Source organism: Zootoca vivipara, chromosome 1 (assembly GCF_965207765.1).
Source record: "Zootoca vivipara chromosome 1, rZooViv2.hap1.1, whole genome shotgun sequence".
Classification (NCBI taxonomy): domain Eukaryota; kingdom Metazoa; phylum Chordata; class Lepidosauria; order Squamata; family Lacertidae; genus Zootoca; species Zootoca vivipara.
In genome coordinates this window covers 7843012-7868332 of record NC_142582.1, presented here as the reverse complement: position 1 = coordinate 7868332, position 25321 = coordinate 7843012, and the positions used below count along the sequence as shown (strand labels likewise).

The window sequence follows — 25321 nt, the reverse complement described above, 5'->3', positions numbered from 1 at the left end:
TTTAAATAATAATAATAAAAATTTTAAGCAAAATAATATAACAAACAAACAAACAAAAACGCTTACGAAAGTGCTCGGAGAGGGTAGGTGATTATGAAGTTGGGGTGGAGGTGGGGGGGTGGAAATTCCCTGAATATATTCTCCAGCAAAGAAGGCAGGGCTGCTGGGGCTGCTCTCGAGAAAGGAGGAAAAAAAGAGCGCTTTGCAGCCCTCCTACAGCACCACTACAGGCACTGAGAGGACATAACACCAGAGAGAGGCTCCTCTGCCCGGCGAAACGACAACTTCCCTACCATCTTGGGAGGGTCGCAGGACAGAGGGAAGAGGGGAAGCTCAGGACCAGGGGAAAGAAGGATGGGGTGCTCGGGGTTGCCCTTCTTTTTTGAGGGGTGTGTGTGGAGAAAATGCAACATTTTGGAAAGGCTCAGTCGATGCAACATTTTGGAAAGGCGAGGCCAAATGTTGCCGGGATGGTGGGTTTCCCTTTGAAGCTCAGGGGGGAAGAAAAAAAGAAAAGGGGGTAGGCAGCGTTTTAAGGTTTTGTGTCCCCCTCTTATTTTTTATGAATGAATTTGTTGTTTTGTGTGTTTTAAGTTAAAAAACCAGGGGCGGGTGCCTCTCCATCCTTCTCCATCGCATCTCGGAAGTTTTGGACGCCCCCGGAAGTTCTGCAAAGGTAAGTCCCAAAAAGGGGCACGTGGTGGTTTTGGGGGGGTTGGGGGGGGGCGCAGAGGGGATCTTTTCCTCCATGGAGGTGAGCCCCCCCCCCCAAAAAAGGCATCGGGCTCCAGGTGAGGTGAAGGATAGGTCAGAGAGGATTATGTACAAGTGCAACTTTAAAAAACAAACAAGAGTAAAAACAAACTGCTTTTTTGGTTCATAGCAGTTTTGTTTCCCCATCAGGTTGCACTGGGATCAATAACTAAAACAACAAAAAACAGTAGTGGGCTTTTTGTTATATTTTCAATGTGTGTGTGGTTGTTGTTGTTGTTGTTTTGCATGTACTTGTGTCCTTATATAAATTTTATTTAATCTGACTTTTGGTTTTGTGCCTGAAGTATGAGCCACTAGTTCTGATGTCTTTCTCATAGTTAGGTTCCTGAACTTAACAGAGGCTGCTTTTTCTCCGAAACCAATTTGAGTATGGTTGTCTGTGGTAAGAATGTGTGTGCAAGATATAACATTGCAAAATACTTTTATATCGTTCATTTCGACATAATCTTTATAGGTCGAAGCGCTGCAAAAGTACTTCAAACTGTTTCCAGAGATTTCTAGTGCGCAATTGCTGATTTTGTCACTTTTTTTAAAAGTGCTTCTGATTTAGCTGAAAACCACGTGGTACATGCAATGGCAACAGTGCAGTGGTTTTAAACTGACATTTGCTGCTGCCTTTTGTGTAATTACAAGCTCGTCTATCAGGTATTCTTTTTTCACCAACTCAGCATTGACTTAATGTTTCAGAATTTATCAGATGAACTATGATTACAGATACGGGATTTTTAAAACACACTTTTTTAAAGCACTGAATGGGACACCTAATATATTTGAAATTACTTCACATTCATTCTCATGAAGCTTTCCTTGTGTCTCAGTATTCAAAGAAAGAAGCTACTATTCTGCAAACCTAACAGGATGGATCTTTCTCCTGGAGCAGAAATCTTTCCCCTCCAAATTTGGCAGCGTTATCTGTTACTGCTGAATATTCTTGTCAAAGGAATTGACAAACCTCCCTTCAGTTCTGCATGTTTGGCAGGAGTACTATTCCTTTCCTTGATTTTTTTTTTTTGTCCATTTGAGGGGAAATTCTCTTACTCCTTAGTAGGATTATAGAGCGACTCTACTTTTTGGCAGCATTGGGTTATTCTAACTTCGTATAATGTCAGAACTTGTGGTCAGGCAACAAGTATCTGGGGACAGGCTTAACTTTTGGAAGCTTGTGTATTTTCTGTATTCAGATCCATTAAATATGAACTGGATCAAATCATCCTTTTATTCTTTAAACTAGAAATTTGCCAAACACTTTCTGACTTAATTTCGGTTTAACAAAATCTACCATCTGCAGTATTCTTTGTCTGCTGTATATAGGCAGTCTGCGCACTGTCATCTTCATTGATTGTATGTAGTCTGCAAAATGCTGTCTGCGATATGGCTCTTGATAATATAATGTCCAGTAGTTCTCAGATGTTTCAAGTCCACTATTTGTTAGTACCCTCTGTTGAACGTGAACGTAAACATAAGGATAGCTGAAATGGTGATGTAACCAATTTCTTTTATTTATTTTAAAAAATAATTTTATTAATGTTATATTATTAAACTTTCTAGCCAAGACAGTGATACATCAAATGCCTCTCATTTAAATCGGAACCATTGAGGGTGGTGTCCTGTGTGTCTGAAGACAGTCGGAGGATGAATGGTGGCTAACGGATTGAGGTTGAATCCTGACAAGACATAAGTCCTGTGTTGGGGGGACAGGGGGCAGGCAGGCGTGAGGGATTCCCTGGTTCTGAATGGGGTAACTGCCCCTGAAGGAACAGGTGCGCAGCCTCGGGGGTCATTTTGGACTCATGTCGGACAGCTGTCCATGGAGGCACACAATTCTGTGTCCAGGGCATCTGCCTACCGTCTGCTGGTACACTGGCTGAGACCCCTACTTGCCTACGCACTGTCTCGCCAGAGTGGCACATCTGCTGGTTATTTCCTGTTTGGACTACTGCAATGTGCTCTACATGGGGATACCTTTTGAGGGTGACTTGGAAACTACAATTAATCCAGAATGTGGCAGCTAGACTGGTGACTGGGAGCAGCAGCTGGGACCATACAACACAGGTCCTAAAGGATCTACATTGGCTGCCAGTACATTTCCGAGCACAATTCAATGTGTTGGTGCTGACCTTTAAAGCCCTAAATGGCCTCAACCCTGTATACTTGAAGGAGCAACTCCACCCCTTCAGCCCAGACACTGAGATCTAGCTCTGTGAGAAGTGAAGTTACAGGGAACCAGGCAGAGGGCCTTCTGGGTGGTGGCACCCACCCTGTGGAACGCCCTCCCAGCAGATGTCAAGGAGATAAAGAACTGTACGACTTTTAGAAGACATCTGAAGGCAGCCCTGTTTAGGGAAGTTTTTAATGTTTGATGTTTTATCATACATTTATATTTGTTGGAAGCAGCAACCCAGTCAGATGGGCCAGGTACACATATTAAAATTATTGTTATTACTATTAAATAGTCAGCTCTGTGGAACTCAATCAACCTTACTTCTGAGGAGATATGTTTATAGGATGTCACTGTAAAAACTGGGTGGAAATCAATGTTGTGCATACATGTTCTGTCTACACAAGCCTTGCAACTTTCTAGACAGAAATACTCCCCTTTTGTTGTTTGGGAGGTTGTCATTGGGGGGGGGGTGTCAGTAAGCCCCACTGCACAAGTGGAAAGAATCCCACTCATTGTGCAACTTACGGTTCTTGTCCCAAAGCATTAACTTGACTAGATTATTAGATAAACAGAATCTAAGTCTTCCTGTGCTTATAAGATCTTCTTTTATTGTTGTTTTGCATTCTGATGGATTTGTTTTTTCTTATTTTATTGTACAACACGAGAACTGGAAACAAATGGATAAATTAAATGAGAAATGGAGAGGCTTCAATTAGCTGTTGTTCATACTGGTTTGTTATATTCCATTTGTATTCCTAGTTGTTCAGAGCAAGTCAGTCAGTTTCCCACACAGTCTGCAGCCAGACTCACAGCCACTTCGTAGTAAGAGTAACAAAGTGCTTCAGAACATTCTTTTCACCCACTTGTAATATTTGCAATCTAACTAATCAAAATGTTGGACACCTAAATTATGGTGCAACAGAAATTTCTCCTTTTCCTCATATTCCCTCCGGTTTACATTCCTACAAAGCAACATACATTCCCCACAAAAGGAACAGACAGACATGCTTTAATAGGTCTGTAAGCACGATTTTTAAAAAAATATATGGGGGGTGGGTCCTTCCAATACAGTACTTCTGCCATGTGGCCACAAGCAATAGTGCTGGCATTGGGTGAGAGAAAATGGGGCAAAAGCAGCAGGGAGGAAAATTTTACGCTGGCATTTATCCATACTCATATGTAATATATTTCGGCAGTTTATTGGGCTTGTACTAGTAACTGCAAAAATTAAACTGACACATTAGGACCAGTCCAAGAAATAATTAAACCTGTGGGCTGGCACGTTTAATCCTAAATAACATTCAGATTGTCAGCGAGTAGTACATAATTTCATAATATTATGATGTTAATATTTAGCATTCAAACAAATTATTTAAGAGCTTGCTGTTTCTTCCTCTAGTTGTTTCTAGGGATTTTTGAAAAAGTAGTCACCAGAACAGCAACTTTTATAAGAAAGCTACTTTAAACCACAGTTCTTTGGCATGTCAGTTGTTATGCTGGACGGTTGATCAACAAATAGTGCTAAAATTAAGTGTATGTTTTGGTGCAGATAAGAACCACTACCAGCTGGTAGGGTAGTGAGAACTTCTAGTAACAACTACAACTGGAATTCTAGACATTGATTTATGCATCACTATTTCCCACCTAACCCCCCCCCCCAAAAAAATGTTCCCAAGAACATGTGTTAAAATTAGCTGTCAAGTTTTGCTTTTTCTCACGAGGAAACCTATTCAACATAAGGGAATTTCCCTTTAAAAAAGGGGAGAACTTGACAGCTATGCGCAGGACACTTATGGACCCCAGCCTCTCTTATTCAAAACAGTAATTCAAAAATCAGACAGGCTATGGTCTGGCCCACATGTAATGCTAAACCAGAGAGCAGCATTACATAGATGAGTCTACAGATGCCTGTGCAAGCTGAAGTTGGCTAAATCTGACCATTTAAAATAAGTGGCTTTTTGCATTTTAAATAAGTTTCTGCAGTACCCACAGCAGATATTAGAGCTGCCACATTCCCATTGTGTCTTATGAGTAAGCTATTTAATGTGTAAGTCTTATTTTTGCTTAGATGGAACAAGTCTGAACTACTAGGTAAAGGCTACCATGTTAGTTGAAGTATATTAGGATAGAATTAAGATTGTGCTGGACTGTCAAAAGCCATCTCTTGTTCTGCTGGACTTTTTAAATAATACAGCTCTGAGCCATTGTAAAACAAAACTCCTATACTGTATACCTTTTCCTTATTTTCAAAGTTTTAAGACGTACCCAAACAGTAAAGTCTAAATTTCCTTTGAACTGAAATAGGACTGGAAGGGGGGGGGAGTACTTCTAAAGGAATATTTAACCTGTTTGTGACTTAGTTGTACCGTACAAACCCTCCAATGTCACATTAACTAAATATTTCTGCAAAAAAGTAACAAGATGCTTGCTACATTGTTTCACATTGCAAGTGTTAGATTTTACCTCTGTCCAAAGTTTGCCTTCTGTACTTTGAGCGAAGTCTATATTTAACTTACTGGAGAAACACAGTGCAGAGAAACAGTATTACATATGTAAAACTGCTTTAATTTTACATCATGTTTGTACACAATCAGTATACATAATATGTATGTCTAAATACATTTAAGTTGTGCTGAACATAATTAGCAAATGAACACTGGACAGCTGGCTTTAAATAAACTCTCACCGGCATTCATGAAGAAAGTGGAAACCTAAATAGACCACCACAAAATTATTATTTTTGGGAAAAAGTCATAAGAATGCCTGATCCGACACTGGTAACTCTAGGATTTCCTTAGCAGATGGAGGGTTCTTCAACAGCCTTCGCCCCTTCGGTAACGGCTTTAACACATTTAGCCATTGTCTGTGATGCTCTACTAATGGGATCTGCAAAGAAAAACATGTCTATTACCTCTAGAAGTTTTAATACTTACAAGTGTTGATCACTGAACATGGTATCTGCAATTAAAGTATTTTACACAGAAACAAAATTGGCATGCCTCTCAACTGAATAAACAGGAAATATTATGTATCCCTGTATTAAGTAAGACACACTATTAGGATCATGTACTGCTGTTACCTGTCATATAGAAGTCTTTAGCTGTGAGCTGGGGTGGAACAAGAGGATCACCAAGAAGTTTCTGATTAACTGCCTGCATTGAAAAAATAGAATAAGCAATCATCTTTATGAAAATAATTGTTCTCACTTGCCCTGTGGTACATTTTTCAGCAGGACACAAGACACACTTATTTTGCTATAGCTGCATAAATGTGGAACCCCATACCTTTGACAGCTCATTTGCTTGGCTAAAGTAGTTTGCTTCCTCCACATCATCATATCTGACTAAATTAGGAGATACTTCTTCTAATCTGCTCCTCACTTGATCAAGTGTGTCATATGGGAGGGTCATGCCAGCTATCTGAAAGAGAAAAGTGGGAGGAAGAAACTCAGGACTGGGTTCAGATTTGTTCCTTGTTGGAAAACACACTACCTTTGCAATGAACATGCTTAAAAGGGTACATCTTGAAAGGTATAGGATATTCAGAGCAAGACGCCCCCTTGAAATCAATGGACCTCCGTTAGTCACATCCATTAAGTTCAATGAGTCTACCTTGTGTAGGACTAAGATCAGATACAATCCATAATTACAGTCATACAGCGGGTTGCGAACGTGCATGATGCAATTTGGCGCTTCTGTGCATTACATCATTTTGTGTTTCTGCACGAGCGCCGAAACCCAGAAGTAACCTGTTGCGGTACTTCCAGGTTCGGCGCGGTCCATAACCCAAAAACACGCAGCCCGCAGCGTTCACAACCTGAGGCATGACTATTAGGGTAAACAAGGCAACCATTTAGAAAGTAGAATTTCTGATTGGCTCAAGTACAAAAGAAAGCGAAATGGTTGGCAAATTTGTTTATGCCTAGCATCGCATCCAGGTTTGTTAGAATTTGTTCAGTTCCAAACGGTGTATCTTAACTGAGCAAAATCAACAATGTTCCCATCCTTCTCCAGACAGTCAAGCATGCAAATAAGTCAGTCCACGCACACTTTTAGCAGGACTTGCCAGATTCAACCGAAGTCCTAATTCAAAAAAAGATATTTTCACATTAATGGTCTATTTCTAATATTTGCACTTCATAGCAATTCATTTTGGAAAACCGCAGTCCAGTGGAGCTTCCAAATCAATATTGGATGTCCAGGCCAGAGCGCTCATGCCAGTTTGGTTTGTCATGACGTCTGAACAAAGGCATGCTTGTGTTCCTCAAAACCAACCAGAAGCATTAAGCTAAGAGCAAACTTGGTTACTGCTCTTTGGTTGCTTGGGGAGAGAGAGAAAACACAAACCTGGTTTCTGGCATCACAACAAGTCAGACTAACTTGTTTCCCAGCAGCACCAGGAGCAGGGAAGGAATCGATCAAGAACTTCTTAGCAACATATACAGTACCAGCACATTGCTTGTTCATATTCAACCACAGCTTGTTTTAAAATGTGTAGTAACATGACATGAGAACCAAGCCAGTATATAAATGCAGTATGATAATAAAAAAGACTGTTACTGGAAAGCTCCATTTCTACTACACTTAGCAGTACCTCAGAGATTGCTCTAATTATTCTCCAGTCTTCTCTTGCCATGCCAGGTGGTGTTACGGCTACTCTGGTTTGTTGAGCTCTACCTTCAGTGTTCACGTATGTTGCAGCCTTTTCTGTATAAGCTGCTCCTGGAAGAATAACATCAGCCATAGGAGCGCCTACGTCACCATGGTGCCCTGAAACGGAATCCAGTAAAAGTGTCATTAGCAATGGGAAACTTCACAGTGTGACTGTACTGTACTGTATGTTTAAATTACTGTATCTATAAAAGTCTAGATTACGTTTAGTTAGGTGAAAATTGCACTCCAAGAACTTTGCTAATTTCTTGTTTCCGCTGTCTTGGCTTGATTAGTCTCCTTCAGTTCTACTTTTGACTGGCTGAAGTTTGCTTTTTCGGTATTGTGTTTGGATATCCTGTTTTTTTTTCTAGCTACAGCTTTGAAGAAATTGTTATACAAACTGCTCCTATTTTCAAGCGATATGCTTGCTGACATCACCTTACAGAGACAGAATGCCTTTTAATACTTATGTACTTCCAGTATCATCATGTATCCTAACTTTACACCATGCACTGCTAAGTACTCTTATTAATCTTGTACTCTTTTAGCTCCTTCTGTCCTTGGGTTACAAACTGCACACTTCTGATTCAGCTCTGGTTCATGGTTTGTTATGTCTTAACCAGGACATTGTAAAAGCCTATACATACTCCCTCAAGAATTCCATTATCAAAGGTTTATCATTTTACCTGCTGGGATTGTCAGACCATTTCTTCCAGGTTAAGTAGCTCTTCACTAATTTGTTCAAGGTAATTTATATTTTAAGATTTCTTCTAGAAAGGAATCTCTCTCTCTAAATTGTGTATACTCTTTCTTTCCACTACTGACCAATGCAACTATAAAAAATTCTACCAGTTGATTTTGATCAATCAAAGGGTATTGGAATAACATCTATGAGAAGTTTTTAAAAAAATTACATTAATGTTTAAAAAAAGGCCAGAAATGTTTCTATTAATTATATTACCACCTGAGATAAAAAAGAAATAAGAACTCTATTAATGTACGGATTGATGGCCGTACATTAGCATAGCTGCCAAGTTTTCCCTTTTCTTGCGAGGAAGCCTATTCAGCATAAGGGGAAATCCCTTTAAAAAAGGGATAACTTGGCAGCTATGACATTAGAAGGAAAGAAAAGACAATACAAAATAAAAACCTGTGGAACAAAAGAAGCAAAACATTGTATAATGGGAAGGATGGGAAATACTTAAGTAAAGTTAAAGCAAGAAGAGAAATCTGTTCTCGCTATGGTCTATTCACATTGCGGTTGTTTATTTTTGTGTTTGTTTGTGTTTGTTAAATTGTAATTTTGTAATTTTAAATAATAAAGAATTATTTCAAAAAAAATCTACCAGTTTAAGACAAATTAACTGTGCTAGCTTATAGGATTCATGTAAGGATTCTTTTCTGGTTACACCAAGTTTCTATGTTGCTTAAAATAATTTAGTTCTCCTAATTTAGGAAAAAGGGGTGTGGGTGGCGCTGTGGTCTAAACCACAGAGCCTAGGGCTTGCTGATCAGAAGGTCGTCAGTTCCAATCCCCACGATGCAGTGAGCTCCCGTTGTTTGGTCCCAGCTCCTGCCCACCTAGCAGTACGAAAGCACATCAAAGTGCAAGTAGATAAATAGGTACCGCTCTGGTGGGGAAGGAAACGGCGTTTCCGTGTGCTGCTCTGGTTCGCCAGAAGCGGCTTAAGTCATGGTGGCCACATGACCCGGAAGCTGTCTACGGACAAACGCCAGCTCCCTCGGCCTATAGAGTGAGATGAGAGCGCAACCCCAGTCGTCTGCGACTGGACCTAACGGTCAGGGGTATCTTTACCTTTAATTTAGGAGTAATCTGGTTCTCAAACACAAGCCACCCACTCATCATAGAAGGCATAGCGCAAACACTGACATTAGGTTTAATTTATTAGAGATAAAGTCCCCTTAAAATACAAATCAGCATTCAACACTTTCCATTTCTTCTACTTCTACTTCACAGCTACTTATGACCTTCAAATCAGGAAACAGAACATAAAATGTACAGCTTTAACATAAAACAAAAATCCCTCTCTTAAACAAGTTTTTGGGAAAGGCAGAGGGCTACGGAAATGATGGTTATTTTCTAAGCACTTATTTGATACCTGGTATAGTGAGCCTGAGACAATTGGTATGTATAAAGGCAAACATTTCAAACAACAGGTGGAAAGATCTGTAATAAGCACAGGTACAACAGGGAGTTAAGTCATTCACCTGAAACATACTTCAGACTCAAACACATGTCCTCATTGCTTTAAGTAGCTTACTCCAATTCTTCATTTCTTAGGGATGGATTCAACTAAATAGTTGGATGAGTGGGAACCAGCACAAGGAGTCCTGCTAGTGAAAAAGGACTCTCCCCACCACCACCAAATTGGCTTAGGAAGTCAGGAGAACCCTCACAGGAGTGGTGGGGGCAGAGGAGAGGGGGTATCATTCTACCAGGAAAGCAGAAATGTTTGTGATGAGGAAATAATGAAATTAGAGCAACATTAAATTCCTCCCTTAATTTGTGAGCAAATGGTGCTACTTACCCTGATAAATTACAAAGCAATTCTGAGGCAAATCTTGCCGAGTAACACAGCCTGCATCAGCCCCTAAAAGGTACAACACTTTAGGAGGGTTCTTCCGGATCGCATCCACTCCTGGCTTGTAGCCTAGGTCAAGGGCAGCTACTTGGCTTGCAACCCTGTCAAGAAAGAGATTACAATTTCACCCGATTATCTAAAATTCCTCTCTCAAAATCCAAGTAATTTCTAAAATATCCAGGGGTAAAAATCCCAAGTTATTTGATCAGATCGTTCTCCGCTCTCCCCCCACCCCCGCCTGTCACCGAAGATCGGCGGGCGCTGTTTGCTGGGCTTGACAAGCCCGGCAAACAGCGCCCGCGTGCACTTTATTAAAAAATAAGACATCCCTTGAAAATAAGCCATGTTGTGTTTTTTTTTTTGAGGAAAAAATTAATATAAGACATGTCTTATAATATGAGAAACACGGTATTTGGCTCTGAATGCATGTGAGCATGTCCTACTAATCCCATTACTGGACAATACCCCCTTTATAGATTAAGTTGACAAAATGCTTGGTTCTACAAACAAGCAACCATTCTGAGACACTTGTTTCCCAGCAAATCTCTATCTTACACTTGAGCCAGATGAATGAAGCCAACAGCTTTGCCCTAGGAAGCCTTTAAACCTCACCATACAAGACAATAAAAAAAGGGACGAAGACATGTTGAGCAAACCTATGAAGAATGTTCATGACTTTCCAGTTGGGATCAGCTCCACTTTTTGTACTTGCATTTTGTGCAATGGTGGAAATGGCTGAATGAATGGCTGCCCCATCACCACGCTGAAGTGCTGCACTGCCAACCACGACCATTGGCTTCTTAGCCTGGTTCAGAACCTGTGCGGAAGTTGCAAGAGAGCAGCATGTCAACCTCAGAGCTAACATACTGGATGAAAAGGCCAACAACAGCTTTTAAAAACAAATTTGTGGCATCATTTGCAAATGCGCTGTTAGTAGGCGGTTCCCCTATCTGGATGAGGGAGGTGGAATCTGCTCTAGTTGGGGGTCATGCTCCCCATAGAGGTGTCCAAACTTAGGGGTGCTCCTGAGTCCTTCATTTCCATTGGAGGAACAAGTGGCCTCTATGGTGTGGAGTGCCTTCTACCAGGCTGTTCTCAAAAGCATACTAAATATGAACCCATACATGAGTACTAAATATCACCATTTTACAGAATTTAATACCTTGCTAAAATCTTTGATTATAATCTACCACTCCAAAGCACTGCATTTTTTTAAAAGGTACCTTGCTGAATGGGTGTTTTTCTGAAGCAATGTCCAGGAGTATCTGTGGGGAATCTCCCAGGTGATCATATGTGTAAGTCAAGTCAACTTGGCTGCCCACAAGAGCCACTTTAAGTTCATTGTGTAGCCAGCTGAAAATGGAGCACAGAAAATGCTATTAAGGTTTTATAATGTGCAGAGAAATCAGTGCATGATCATTTTATTTTTGCGCAATATATTCTTGCAAAAGTTCCTTGTACAGAAGCTGCTGAAACTAACAGATGCGCTGCACCCAAAGACAGGTATCAGCAGTGCTTTTTTTCAGGGGGTTCTCAAGGGTATGCAGTACTGGCATCTCTTATTACCGTCTTTCCCCTTTTTTAAGACGTAGGCATAATATAAGCCATAGCAGGATTTCTAAGCAATTGCGCGATACAAGCCATACCCCGAAAATAAGACATACTGATAGACCCTTCACCCACTAGCAATAACCCCCCTCCCGCCAGCCAACTCCCCCCCCCTAAAAATCTCTCCCCATTTTGCTGTCGCTCCACAGACACGTATTTCCTTTAAAAGCTTGTAAAAATGCACCGAACAGCCGTAGCTGCTGGCTGCCGAAGCCTCGTGATTTCCCTTTCCCGTTTCTGAGAGCATTTTTTTAAATAAAAGGATCCAAAAATATTTTTTTAGCCAAGCTGTGTAAGCTCTACTTGGTGAAGGGGAGAAAAGTGGGGTGGGGAGATGAAGGCACGAGGAAGAAAAGAGGGGCGATTGAAGAATGCAAAGGCTGTTTTCCCTTTTAGGGAGAGACCTCCGTGCGCGTGTCTGTCTCTCTCCCCCCCCCCCCGTGCGTCTCTCTCTCTCTCTCTCTCTCTCTCTCTCTCTCTCTCTCTCTCTCTCTCTCTCTCTCTCTCACACACACACACACACACAGACACAGCCCACCTCTCGCTTCCCCCCACCTTTCCCTAAATTCCCTTCCATTCAATGCACGTTGATTTCCTCTTAACGGGAATCTCCCGTGTCTGATTGTTGTCTCCTTGCTTTTACCGAAGGCATAAGGCAGCCTTTTAAAAAGCCTGCTGCAGTTTTCTTTCTACCTTATGCTGCTTGGTTGTCTGTGGAGCTGCCCCTTTAAGGATTTGTAAGTAGTTTGGATCACAGTCCTTGCCTTGGGGACTTTTATTTATTTATTAAGGACTTTTTCCTTCGCTGTTTGCAGCTGCTAAACGGAGCTGCTAAACGCTGCTCTACACAAAAGTTAAACTGCCCGTCCTAACAACACGTGCTTCCTCACCTCGCTGGCTCAATTGCTTCTCAATTGCTACCATTTACCAAGTCAGCAATCTTAATTGCTGCTTAGCTGGCTTCTTTGTTCTCAGCAGGTAGCTTCTTTGCTATCAGTGACTACAAAGTGCTACATTGTTGGAACATCAGACTGTTGGAACTTAAGTCTTGGGCAGCTGGCTGGTAGAGATCCTTGCTTGCTTTACGTATAGGCTACTGCTAGGACTGTATCACACAGATAGATTCCATTATACTGGTTTAGATTTAAGAAGCTCCAGTGTAGCAGATTGCTATTAAGTGAGTCCCCACCTTGGAGGAGAGAGAGAGCAGCCCTTCGCGAACATCCCAGGGCCGGGGAGAGAGGGCTGCACACCTCCCTTCCCTCAGACTCGTAATAAAAATACCAGTAAGACATGCCACCAAAAATAAGCCACCCTGTGGTTTTTTGAGAAAAAAAGTAATAAGACGGTGTCTTAAAAAGGGGGAAACACGGTATTGTTGTTGTTAAAAAGTGTGGCCCTTACTGTAACAACTTCATGGTGAGTACCAGTACCTTTTTTAAAAAAGAAAAATGCACTGAGTATGAGCCCTAATAAAACAGATGCAACACCTTAAATGTATTCAATTGACATTATCCTCTCCTGATGCCTTGCATCAGAGAATGTTGTGCTATTTCCCAGCTTTTCAGGGACAACTTGCTAGGCAGCATGAAGACAACTCTAGCAAGGAGATTGTATGAACTGCTTAGAATGTATTGAAGATCTATGATCTTATGAAATGAAGTTTTGGAGCCCTTGCATTTTTTATTCTGAAAGTACTCCTTTTTCTTAGTACAATAACCACAACAGGCACAATCCATTAATGTGTATGCTGCATTAACACAAGTGATATAACTACAGCCATCAAGACATTAAGTCCAAATTAAATAGTTCCTAGTTTATGTTCATACGTAGCAGGACCCAATATTCCACTTTCAAGATGCAGTTTCTCATTAGCATGGAGAAAGTCATTTAACATCTACTACTTTCATGAAGCTACAAACCTCTTTCGGATTCTGGCGTTGAAGAGAGGTGCCTCAAAGCGTGGATTGGTACCAACCAGGAGCAGGACATCTGCCTCTTCCACTCCTGCAATCTTGGTATTAAGCAAGTAATTAGATCGCAGGTCTGTTCTGTAACAGAATACACACAAAAAGGGGGAAATATGATGGGCATTCCAATGGGAAGGACTGAAATATCTCTGTTAAGAATACTTTTATTTCATAAAAATACTGGATCTCAAAATAATAAATCCAAATCCTGGTCCTGGATTCCACTATGCATTAAAATACAGTGGTACCTCTGGTTAAGAACTTAATTCGTTCTGGAGGTCCATTCTTAACCTGAAACGCCTTAACCTGAGGTACCACTTTAGCTAATGGGGCCTGCCGCGCTGCCACCGCACAATTTCTGTTCTCATCCTGAAGCAAAGTTCTTAACCCGAGGCACTATTTCTGGGTTAGTAGAGTCTGTAACCTGAAGCGTCTGTAACCTGAAACGTCTGTAACCCGAAGTACCACTGTAAACTAATAGGGTGATATGAGCATTTTCACTTTCTTCTATGAAAATGGCTCTATGCTTACTTTATACCTGCAGTCAATGCTTTTCCTAACAAGATGGAATACTAAGAAGTTATACAATACTGTGTGGAGAACAGTCTAGAGGCACATCAATGAAAAGCACTGTTATGATACTATACCTGCCTCTACTAAAACTTATGTGGTCCTCTTAACATATACAGTTCTGATATGTCAAAACTGACAACTCACAAGCTGATCTGAAGGCTGATCTGACATCTGAAGGCAGCCCTGTTTATGGAGGTTTTTAAAGTTTGATGTTTTCTTGTGCTTTTAATTCTGTTGGGAGCCACCCAGAGTGGCTGGGGAAACCCAGCCAGATGGGTAGAGTATAAATAATTAATTTATTTTTTATTATTATCCTAGGATATGCTTTTCAGGGCCAGCCCTACCATTAAGCAGAATGAGGCACTCACCTTAGACGGCAAAGGCTGGGCATTGGCAGCAAGGAGGACAGCCCAGCCAGTACCCCCTAAGCTAGCCTTCTGCCCTCAATTGATGTCTTCTGCCCTTTATTGATGTCAAATAAAGATTCAACTGCCTGTCCAATCAGCGTCTGAACATGATGTCAGGCTCTCTCTTGTCCTAGTCTCAAGCAGAATATGACTTGGGCTGTCCCTGATGCTTTTAGTCCAGTAGTGGTACAGCTGTTAGCATTAACTTACCCAGCTCCTGCAGTAGGGAAGACCTCTTCAGTACACAAGTTGTCAGAGTTTACTCTATTCAGCAAGTCTTTAAGAGATACAAGTGCTTCCGCATCCACAAGTCCTCCTGCAATTGCAGCTATATCATTACCTTGGCTCCCCTGAAGCTGCAAATGAGGAAACAGAAGATGGCATGAGATATTATATTTAAATTTTAGCAGAAAATTTGGTATGTTTTGTAAAAAAAAAAAACAATAGTGGAAAAGCTTTCATCTTCAACAACTAGAAAAATAGAGAAGCACAGTAAGCCAATTCCCCCCCCCCAAAAGAAATGCAGCTGGGACGCATTGCTTATTCTTTAAAATATCCACAGGATTGCAGAGGCGGAAGCAAAACTATCCTGAAATGTAGAAGATGGCATTCAAGATATAAAATGGCCCTTCAGAGTCCACAATGCAAAACAAGTTCCTGAGCTACACCTTAAAATTACAAGATGTGTAATGCAATTAACCCCTGAATTCTAAGTGAAGAAAGCATCACTTAAGTTCAAATTTCACTCCCCCAAATTATAAGAACGCGATAGTTAATGATTGCAGTGTAGTCAATAGTAGTGACTTCATTAGGTTCAGTACTGCTGTGAAAGTAGTCGGTCAAGCACCTTAGCTATGGTCAAGAGTACACTGTAAGAAACATTATTTTCTTACCACTCCTGCCACACGGCTCAAGGCCTCTTCCCAAGACACATAAGTGAACCGCCCTTCTTCATTCTTTATCATTGGCTCAACAAGACGCTGACGTTTCAAACCATCATAAGCAAATCTGGAGTGAAGATCAAGATAATGATGAAGCAACTGCTGAAGGAACAACCCAGCTATCAGCAGCTACTTCATTAACTGATTCCTATCAGCATTCCACCTTTTCAGAAAGTTTGAATTACTTTGTCATTTTCTATGGCACGCATACTTAAGCAGAAATGGCCAAAGAAAGTTTTAAAAATCTACATTTTAAAATTAGAAAACTACAAACACATTAGGCATAATCCTACTGAAGAATATGCACAGCTAAGCCATAAAAATTTCCAGAGGAGATAGCAGTGAATATATTTCTCAATAATGCAGTACAAGCAGTGAATTTTTTTGTGCTGCAACAGAAGATGATCAACATCCATTTGCAAGTAATTCTTGAACTGTTCCTAAATCTTCAAGCATGGAATGAAGAAAATGTTGTAACTGTATATTTTTGTACTAAAATTCTCTTCTGAGAATGTCATGTTTTACGTACATGATATAGCATACCTTGTTTTATCGGATATCCATTCCTCATTGATATCTTCATGTAGTCTTGGCAAAATCCTCATCACTTCTCCTGTTCGAGTGCTAACCACAATGTTACTCCCTACTGCATCAAGAACATCAATGGATTCTGTCTTCCTAAGGGAAAAGAACAGTCCTTCAATTGCAAAACTTCAGGATGCTGTTATCTGGAAAACAGATCTCGCACTAAACATTCCCAAATGCTCCCAAGTTTCTAACAACTCTAATCATGGACGACAAGTATGACTAACCTCCCATAATATATTGCAAATCAGAAGTCAGCAACTACCATCACTTAATATAAATTCAGCCTGTAAAGGACTACTGCCTATCTCATTACTGCCATTCTTTCCTCACCCTTCCCTTCTCAGTTCTGCATCCTGAGCAGCCCATGCCAGCAGCAGCAGCAATTTTTTATACTCCACCCATCTGACTGGGTTGTCCCAGTCACTCTGGGCGGCTTCCAACATCATGTACAGAAACAACACAACAGAACATCAGGCATTAAGTGTCATGATACAGGGCTGCCTTCAGACATCTACAAAAGGTCGTATAATTATTTATCTCTTTGACATCTGATGGGAGGATGTTCCACAGGGCAAGCAGGCATGACCCACTGCCTGGTTCCCTGTGGCAAGCAATTTTGCTTCAAAAATGGCTGAACTGGAGCAACAGAACACTGTTGCTGGTGCCACCATCTGACATGAAGCAGAAGCTACACGGTTCTGAAAGGGACCAGAATTTTCCAAAATTGGTAGAAATGATTATTATGGGCAAGTTATCCCAGGTCAACAGATGTTACTGTAGAACACACCACCATTGAATGTGCTCTATGGACACATTCCTGAACCATGATAAATTTTATGTATATTAGCTTTTGTATTATTAGGATTCTTATGACCTTCAAAAGGTTCAAGGTTACAAATACAGTCCAAAAGCCATGGGGAAAAACTACATTCCCATGTCTGAATTAATCTGAATATTTGGCACTTAACATATAGCAGAATAAAAGAACTATATTTAAAGTGACACTTCGAGTGTCAGTAACGACACATGCCTTGTCTCCCAGGGTCGAGATGTAAAAGCATACGGCTTGGAGGTAAGAGCACCTACTGGGCAGATATCAATCACATTGCCGGATAACTCTGACATGAACATTTTCTCAATGTAAGTGCCAACTTGCATCTCATTTCCTCTTCCCGTGGTTCCTAGATCATCAACTCCTGCAATCTCACTTGCAAACCTGACAAACAAAAGCAAAAACAAAACACAGCAATACATGAAATGTCAGTTTGTCTTTGCAAGAAAAAAAATTATTTTAAAGAAACAAAAAGGATTTATAACTGAGCACTTCTGAACTAGCAATAGTTCAGGTGAATGAAAAGCATTTATAACCTCACATGTACAAGTAATTTTCTACAGCCCTAGTCCCTGTGAAACATTTATTATAATGCAAGAACCACCCACACCTATCTGACCTGCCTCAACTCACAGGTTCAGGGAAAGTAAAACTTAAAAGAAACTATGAAGTCTACTAAGTTTCCGTTAAATGTAAGTCACTGTACCACATTAAAATCTCTCTACATTAATTTATCTTAGCCTTGTGGTGCTTCCAGAAAGTTCCGGCATTTTGTTGCAAAACTCCTGTTCCCCCCTAACCACCCAATGAAGACTGAGCATGCTAAGTGGGCATCATATGGTAACTGACTACTGGGAGATAAAACAGAACACGGTGAGGGTGGGGTAGAGAAGAGGGAATGAAGTGTCTGGAATCCAAACAGGAATCCATAGCGCTACACTTTGCTACAGCGGCCAGGTATCCTATTTATAAGCACAAGTGACCTGACACAAAGCTAAAATAACAGATTTTCACATGAGTGCATTTTTATTCCAGATCCTTGTTTGTGCCCACCTGATTTTACATTATGCAATAGCCATCTGCTCATGTGAAAAATGTGTAGACTCTGGTGCTTCCAGAGAGAATCCAGTAGCAAAATAGAACTACAGAATGAGCTTTCATAAGCAACTGAACGCAAGGAACAGGCTGATTAATGTCCCTAGTAACAAGATAACTATACATACACGCTGCTGGTGTACAAATCAGGGTAGCAGTTACCTAATGCATCGAGTACATTGTATGCACCGGGTCATGATAGTTTTCACTAGTGGGCCGATGTTCTTGTCTTCCACTGCACGTTTGCCTTCTAGGAATCTGCTCCTATCACTGCCAAACATCATAGACTGGTCCTAAAGACAAATAAACCAAAATAAATGAACATACATGTCTGAGAAGCAAAGTTTTACCCCAATGCCATTTTAAAAATCCAAGACGTTATACCTGAAGGTCACATTCCCCTCCCTGATCACAGATGGGGCAGTCCAGTGGATGGTTTGCCAACAAGAACTCCATTACGCCTTCTCTGTTGGAGGTCAGTAAAAAAGAAACCACTATATTTATTTAGCATTTAATGTATGCTAAAAACACTTTATAGACCAGTAATACATGAATTCATTTTTTTAATACAGCATACTATTAATAATGTTATGTCCTCCTTTGAAAGTGTGTTCAAGCATTAACATTTCTGTTAAAAATGAGTCTTAAAAAAACAAAACATGCCCAGCTTACTGTTGTAATGTTGAAGACTAAAGATGCACCCTGCTGCACACTTACTTGGGAATAAGTCACATTGATCTCAGTTCTGAGTAGCATACATTGCAATTTGCACGCAATTAGGTGGAGCTTACCTTGCTTTCCTAGACTTCTCAGAATTTGTCAGAATGTTCCATCCCTTCATTACTGGCATTGCACAAGCAGCTACTGGCTACAAATGCATAAGAAAGCTACATCAATAACAAATTTGTATACATGGATGCTCACATAGTGGCAGGGCATTGTCAATTAAATGCCTCAACTGTTTGCCTTAGTTTCATAATAAACTTATTGATAAAAATCAACACCAAAACAAAAATAAGGAAGCAACACTCACACAATACATAATGTAGTCACGGCCAGCAGCTTAGAGGGCTTTAAAATCTGGCCCAATTCATGGACAGGATTTAACAGAAGCTAACAGCCATTATGATTCCATGGAACCTTCATTTTAAGATGCAATTTACTACTGAATAACAGTTATGGGGGAAGGTTGAGGGTAACAGCATGAGATGACAATTGCCTTATCATGGAATCATGGAATTGCAGCATTGGAAGGGGCCACAAGGGCCATCTAGTTCAGCCCCCTGCAATGCAATAATCTTTTGCCCAATGTGGGGCTCAAACCAATGACTTTGACATTAAGTGTCTCATGCTCTACTGACAGAGCTACCTTTCTTTCCCCTCTTCTGGTCTTCCCCATAAACATTTGACTGACTTTTGCGGTAAAAGAGCTATCCCTTCCTCCATGGCCTGGACATGCAAACACTGCAAGCATTTATGAACATATACCATAGAAATATTTAATGTTTTTCCCAATCACACAGACTGAAGGCACAAGGAAAGGCTTTCAAGAGACAGTCAAGTAAAGAACATATTAACCTAAAATGTTCTAGTCCAGCTGCTTGCCTGAATTTTTTCAGCACTAAGTGGCTAGAGATTAAATTCTCAGGCACCAGACATGACACACAAGGTAGACAGAGCTGCAAGCCTAAAGGGTTCTCAAGCTCTGGAAAAATGGCACAAGTCACAGTATAGGAATTACATTGTTTGGTGGGCTGAATTGCAGCATGTTGCCACCCTGCTGTGGCTAAAAGCACACATGCGCATGCCAGCACTATATGCTACTGAATGCCCTAACTGCCAACAGCTTAACTCCTGTTTCCTCAATGGAAACCAAAAGCTGATGCTCCGCTATCATCAATGTGTTTGATAACATGTCTACAAACATGAAAATAAATGTGTGTAAAAAGATAAAGAACCCATGGACAGTTAAGTCCAGTCAAATTTGACTATGGGGTGTGGTGCGCACGCACACAATGCCATCCAGCTTTATGTAGGTGAACACAACATTCACAATAATGTCAAAAAGCAACTGCTAGCAGTGGATATATTGCAACTTATAATTTATGTGCCAGCAAAGTAGTCATTAGCTGTTCTGTTAAGCGCTTTACACTTGTCATTAACTGTCCTGTTAATGAAAGATAGAAGTATTAGCAACCTTGGGAGCTTTCTCTATCTCCACGAGACACATCCTACAATTTCCAGCCACTGACAATCTGTCATGATAGCAAAATCGAGGGATCTGCATTCCAACTTTTTCACAGGCCTACAAAAAAGACAAAACGAAAAAGAAAAAGTGTCAATGTACATGTTAGGAACTTTTTAGAATGTTCCATACAAATGTGACTCAGGCTGCAAGTCTATAAGCATTCATCTAGGAGAAAGTCCCATTGAACTCATCATTAATTATCATTATTATTCCCCTTCCCTTAACCTTAAGGTCCCAAGGCAGGTTACAATTAAAACACAACAGGTCTTACTTCCAAGTAGATATGTTAGGAAAGCACTGTCAGCCTCTCATTTATAAAGAAAACCTATTATTTTTATCCAAGTACATTGGTACCTCTGTTTTCGAAACGTACTCCGTTCTGGAAGACCGTTCGAGTTCTTAAACGTTTGAAAACCGAAAACTCCATACGGAAGCCACGTGGTATGTTCGACTTCCGAGGCGTTCGAAAACCGAAAAATTTTGTCAACAGAGACGTTCGAAAAATGAGGTACCACTGTACTTATTTTTCTTTGCAGTTGGTTTGCAATGCTTTAAGGGAATGGAGCCATGAGAAACAAGGTCCAATGTGCTTTTAAGAGATATTACAGCAGGTATTGTAGGGGATGCAAATAAATCAAGACCAAAAAATACAGTATATATAAATGTGAACAGAAAGTGACAGTGTATCTAAATTTATTCTACCTGAAGTACTGTGGTTCCTGGAGGTACCAATACAGAATTCCCATCAACAAAAACCTCTATCAGGTTGCTGGCTGCTGTAGCTGTTGCACGCACTGAAAGACAAAAGAATAAAATATGGAAAATGTGATTATTTATTGCTCAGAAGTCAGATTAAGTATTTTGGATTCATTTACTAGTAACTTACTGAAAGGATAAACAGGGTGCACAAGCTCATACAGGGGAATCCCCGCTTACACAAGGGGTTCTGTTGTTGGCTTCCACACGTTAGCAGAACACGCGCAAGTCCCATTCCTCCCCTCCTGCCCTGCCCCCCTTCGGCACCAAAAACAGCGCATGTCAGCGGTCACACGCATGCTGATCATGTGCGAGTTGAGAGGAGCCTGTCCTGCCCCAAACCCGAAGAATAATATGAATTTAAGTTGTCAGTCATCTAGGTGCTGGAATATAATATTTTATTAATTTTAACCTATCAAACTGACCTTACAAAAATAGAGGGGAAAAAATTAAATCCCTAGGATGGTAGTATCTGCACAGTGTGTTTTATACCATGGATTGTTCAGACCATAATTTACCATTACAAGAATAAGCCATAGCAAGTCCTAGGTTTCTGCGCTTTCCCTTTTAGGATTATCTGGAGCTTGCCATATAATCTCAACCTAGATAAACTAGATTAATCTTAATGGTTAGTTGTAATATGCCAATATCAATTCATACTTTTTTAAGCCTGCTTTTCTGAACCAACCATTGTTAACATTAGTCACAGTTAAGGGTCATACTGATATGCTAAATTGCAGTCAATCCAAAACAAACTTCTGATTCCTTCCTTGCCAGGGAGAAGTGGGGGGTGTATTACATTCATACACAGCAAGAAGATGCTTCTAAGCATTAAAATGAAGTATTTTCTCTAAAAGGAGGTGTGTTTAAAAACATGACATACTTTTTAAATTTTCAGTAATTTTTTAAAAAAAGGATTCCTGTCGGTGTGTTATTAATATGACAATTCATTATAGCCTTTGCTTCTCCTCTAAATCACTTAGATAGAAATCTTTAAAAAACCGAAAAAGCCTGCAAGTGTATATGAACTTCATTAAGACTTCAAAAAAGCCTTACAAATTAAACAGAATGGTTTCTCCTCCACCAAAATGGAATTTGTCTTCTGAATTATCTGTGAATTACCGAGACTATAATGAAAATTACAACAAAACTGGAAAGAGTTACTATATATATGACTGGATATAAAGGCAACTTACCACATCCTTTAGTATGAGTGACACCAGCTAAGGCCTTGTGGACAGCAGGGAGTCGCAACATGGTGCTGGCAATAAGGTGCTGGCGATAAGAAATTAAAATTAAAGTTTAAAATGAGGTTGAAACAAGACCTTGTTAAATATAAAATAAGAACTGAAAAATAATTTAAATATATAACCCAATATTTCTGACACCCAAGCATATGAACACTTGCAGATATGAAATAAAAAAATTCCTTCCAGTAGCACCTTAGAGACCAACTAAGTTTGTCATTGGTATGAGCTTTCGTGTGCATGCATACTTCTTCAGATACACTGAAACAGAAGTCACCAGATCCCCACATATAGTGAGAGGGTGGTCACACAAGCCCCTAGAATTACACAAGCCCCATTCAGGTGTTCATTCCCACGTTGCTGTCACATTCCTACTGCCCTCCAGGAAGGTCTGAAGCAGGGAACATGCTCTGTACCTGAAGGCTCCCCAGCCTTCAGCCTCTGGGCCTCAGGTTCCCCACCCCGGCTTACAGCTTTTACAAAATTTTAAAAACCTAAAGTAGAAAACGTGAAAGGTAAGCAGAGTACGTACAGTAAACGTTTATATACTGTGTGTAGGTTGTTGCTGCATCTATTGAAGAGACTTCTTCACAACTCTTAAAAGTGCAGGAGCTCCTTTGCACTCAGTCCCTAAATCTCACACTAACACAGAGAAGGGTCAGAAGATGCTAGAATTACTGTGGACACTCCCCTGGGGCAGAATATGGTGACAATTACTCCAGAGTAAATGGCAAAAATCCTAAGGAGGTAGATATTGAATCTCAAACAGTCCCATAAGCATTGCCACTAAATCTGTATCATAAAAAGGGGAGGTAGCTTGTAGCTGTGCTGTCTATACATGTAGCACTGCTGGCAGGTGATGCCCTGCAATGCTCTTATACTGTCTTCATAAGGGGAAACGGGCATCTATGGAAGAAAGCAAATAAATGCTAGCCATACAATAAATATAGCAACACTGAGCATCCAATTGGAAAAGCAAAAGCAAACAAGCAAGCAAGTAGGGCTAGGATCACATTGTGAACCTGCTGCTGTTCTTGGAAACAGGTGGGCATGGTGGGCCTCTTCATAGAAATTTAGAATAGGAAGGGATCCCAAGGTCATGCAGTCCATGCCCTTGCAATGCAGGAATCTCAGCTAAAACTTGAAGCCATTGGTTTGGGTCCTACCCTCTGCAGAAGCAGAAAACAAGCTTACTCCTTCCTTCATGTGACAGCCCTTCAGATAAGATGGCTATTGTATCTCCTCTGTCACCTCTTTCCCAAGTTAAACAGACCCAACCAACTCTTTCAACTGTTCCCTCATAAGGCTTGGTTTCCAGACCCTCAATCATCACCATGAGCAGCCCTACTCTGCACACATTCCAGTTTGACTAAATTCTTCGTAAACTGTGGTGCCCAGAACTGGACACAGTACTCCTGGTCTGGTCTGACCAAGGGAGAAAAGAGCAATGCTATGGCTTCCCCTGATCGGAACACTCTGCTTATGCAGATGCAGCCTAGAACAGCATCCCTTTACTGTATTTTTGCTGCTGCATCACACTGTTGACTCAAGAGACTTTTCAGACCTATTACTGGCAAGTCACCTGCCCCCCCCCAAAAAATTCTTATATTGGTGCATCTGGTTATTCCTTCCTCAGTGCAGAACATTCTGTTAGTTCGGGCCCCGTTCTCCAATCTGTAAAAGTCGTATTGAACCCTGATTCTCTCCTCTGTGCCATATTAGCCACTGTTTGGAGTCATCTGGCCTTTCTTATACTTTTTTCCATGTTATGTATGGCGATAGGTTGGAAAGTTTAATGGGTGGGATGGGATGTGTGGGAGATTAGTGTAATTGTAGAGTTGAAAAGGATCCCCAGCCCAACCCACTGCAAAATAATCATCCTGGCCCCACGCTATCACTGGGTGGGCTCGAACCACCCTCCTGCCTGGTTAAACAGCCAGGCGCGTTCACTCGCTGCGCCACCTGGACAGTGTGCCCTAGAAAGCAGCATTCGCTTATTTCTGCCGCTGCATCGCGATGCCCAGCTCCTGATGACGGCCACGGCGGTGGGGGGGCACCCCCCTCTCTGCACCCTCTGCCAGCTCACGAAAGGTGACCTTTGGGCGCCCCTGAGGGCGACGGGACACCTGCCTGCTGTTTCCCGAGGCCCGGCTCGTCTCCAGTGTACAGTAGTGGGAAACCCGGCGTGGGGAGGAGAGGGGCCGTCTTTCATTACCACACGAAGGAAGCCGGGAAGGGGCGCAGGCAGCCCGACGACCCCGCTCAAGGGCGCCGCGGAAGGCGAAGCGGACAGCGGCCTACCTACGCGTCTCCCTTCGGCCCGGAGCAGGGAAACGGGACGGAAAGCACCGCGGAGGCCCTTTTGCCCGCTGCGCCCCGACCTTCCTCCTTGGCCCGGCGTGGGGGGCGGGCGCGAACCCGGTCCGGCCTTAGCGACCCAGGACGCCTCCTCTGCCGGTGCCGCCGCCGCCGCCGCCGCCGCCGCCTCCTCAAAAGCGCTCTCCTCAGCGATCAAGATGGCGGCGGGCCCTCGGTGATTTCCGCGACGCGCTCGGCAACATTCGGCGACGACGCTGCCGACAGCGGCCTGCACGCAAGTTCCGCCGTCAATTGAAAACAAACGAGGCGAACCAACCGTTGTTTTCTCTCCTTGATTGACGTCTGCGATGATCCACCTCCTCATATCGTAACATCCGGCTTTTAAAACCTGCGGAGAGGCGAGGCCGGTCCGTTAGAAACAAACTGGGAGAAGCACCGCCCCTTCCTTGATTGACGTGAGAGCTGTTCCCGCCTCCTTCCGTCATAAATCTGTAACCCTCCGGCTTTCAAACTGGCGGGGCGTGGCCGTGTTCGTTGTTCCGGCCTT

The 25321-nt window shown here is 41.6% G+C and overlaps 1 protein-coding gene and 1 long non-coding RNA gene across 4 annotated transcripts; one reads left to right on the top strand and one right to left on the bottom strand.

Moving 5' to 3' along the window:
- Positions 1-62: 62 nt before the first annotated feature.
- On the top strand, positions 63-8928 carry LOC148687466 (uncharacterized). Its single transcript, XR_015951609.1, has 2 exons — positions 63-676; positions 2323-8928. It is a non-coding gene; the product is annotated as an uncharacterized LOC148687466 (long non-coding RNA).
- NDUFS1 (NADH:ubiquinone oxidoreductase core subunit S1) lies at positions 5480-24984 on the bottom strand. 3 transcript variants are annotated; one of them, XM_088676013.1, is made up of 20 exons: positions 24941-24984; positions 24757-24901; positions 22405-22483; positions 21155-21246; positions 20402-20509; positions 18996-19072; positions 18589-18670; positions 18367-18497; positions 17304-17493; positions 16233-16363; positions 15642-15756; positions 14959-15104; positions 13721-13849; positions 11414-11543; positions 10847-11007; positions 10137-10291; positions 7529-7704; positions 6220-6354; positions 6015-6087; positions 5480-5821 (listed from the first exon to the last, which is right to left on the bottom strand). In XM_088676013.1, exons 3-20 carry the CDS (start codon positions 22463-22465, stop codon positions 5730-5732), a joined length of 2184 nt encoding a protein of 727 aa, XP_088532139.1. In that variant the 5' UTR covers positions 22466-22483; positions 24757-24901; positions 24941-24984; the 3' UTR covers positions 5480-5729. The 3 variants fall into 3 exon arrangements, with proteins under 3 accessions (XP_088532139.1, XP_088532142.1, XP_088532135.1); XM_088676016.1 differs by having other exon boundaries at positions 24586-24984; XM_088676009.1 differs by having other exon boundaries at positions 24757-24984.
- Positions 24985-25321: the final 337 nt, after the last annotated feature.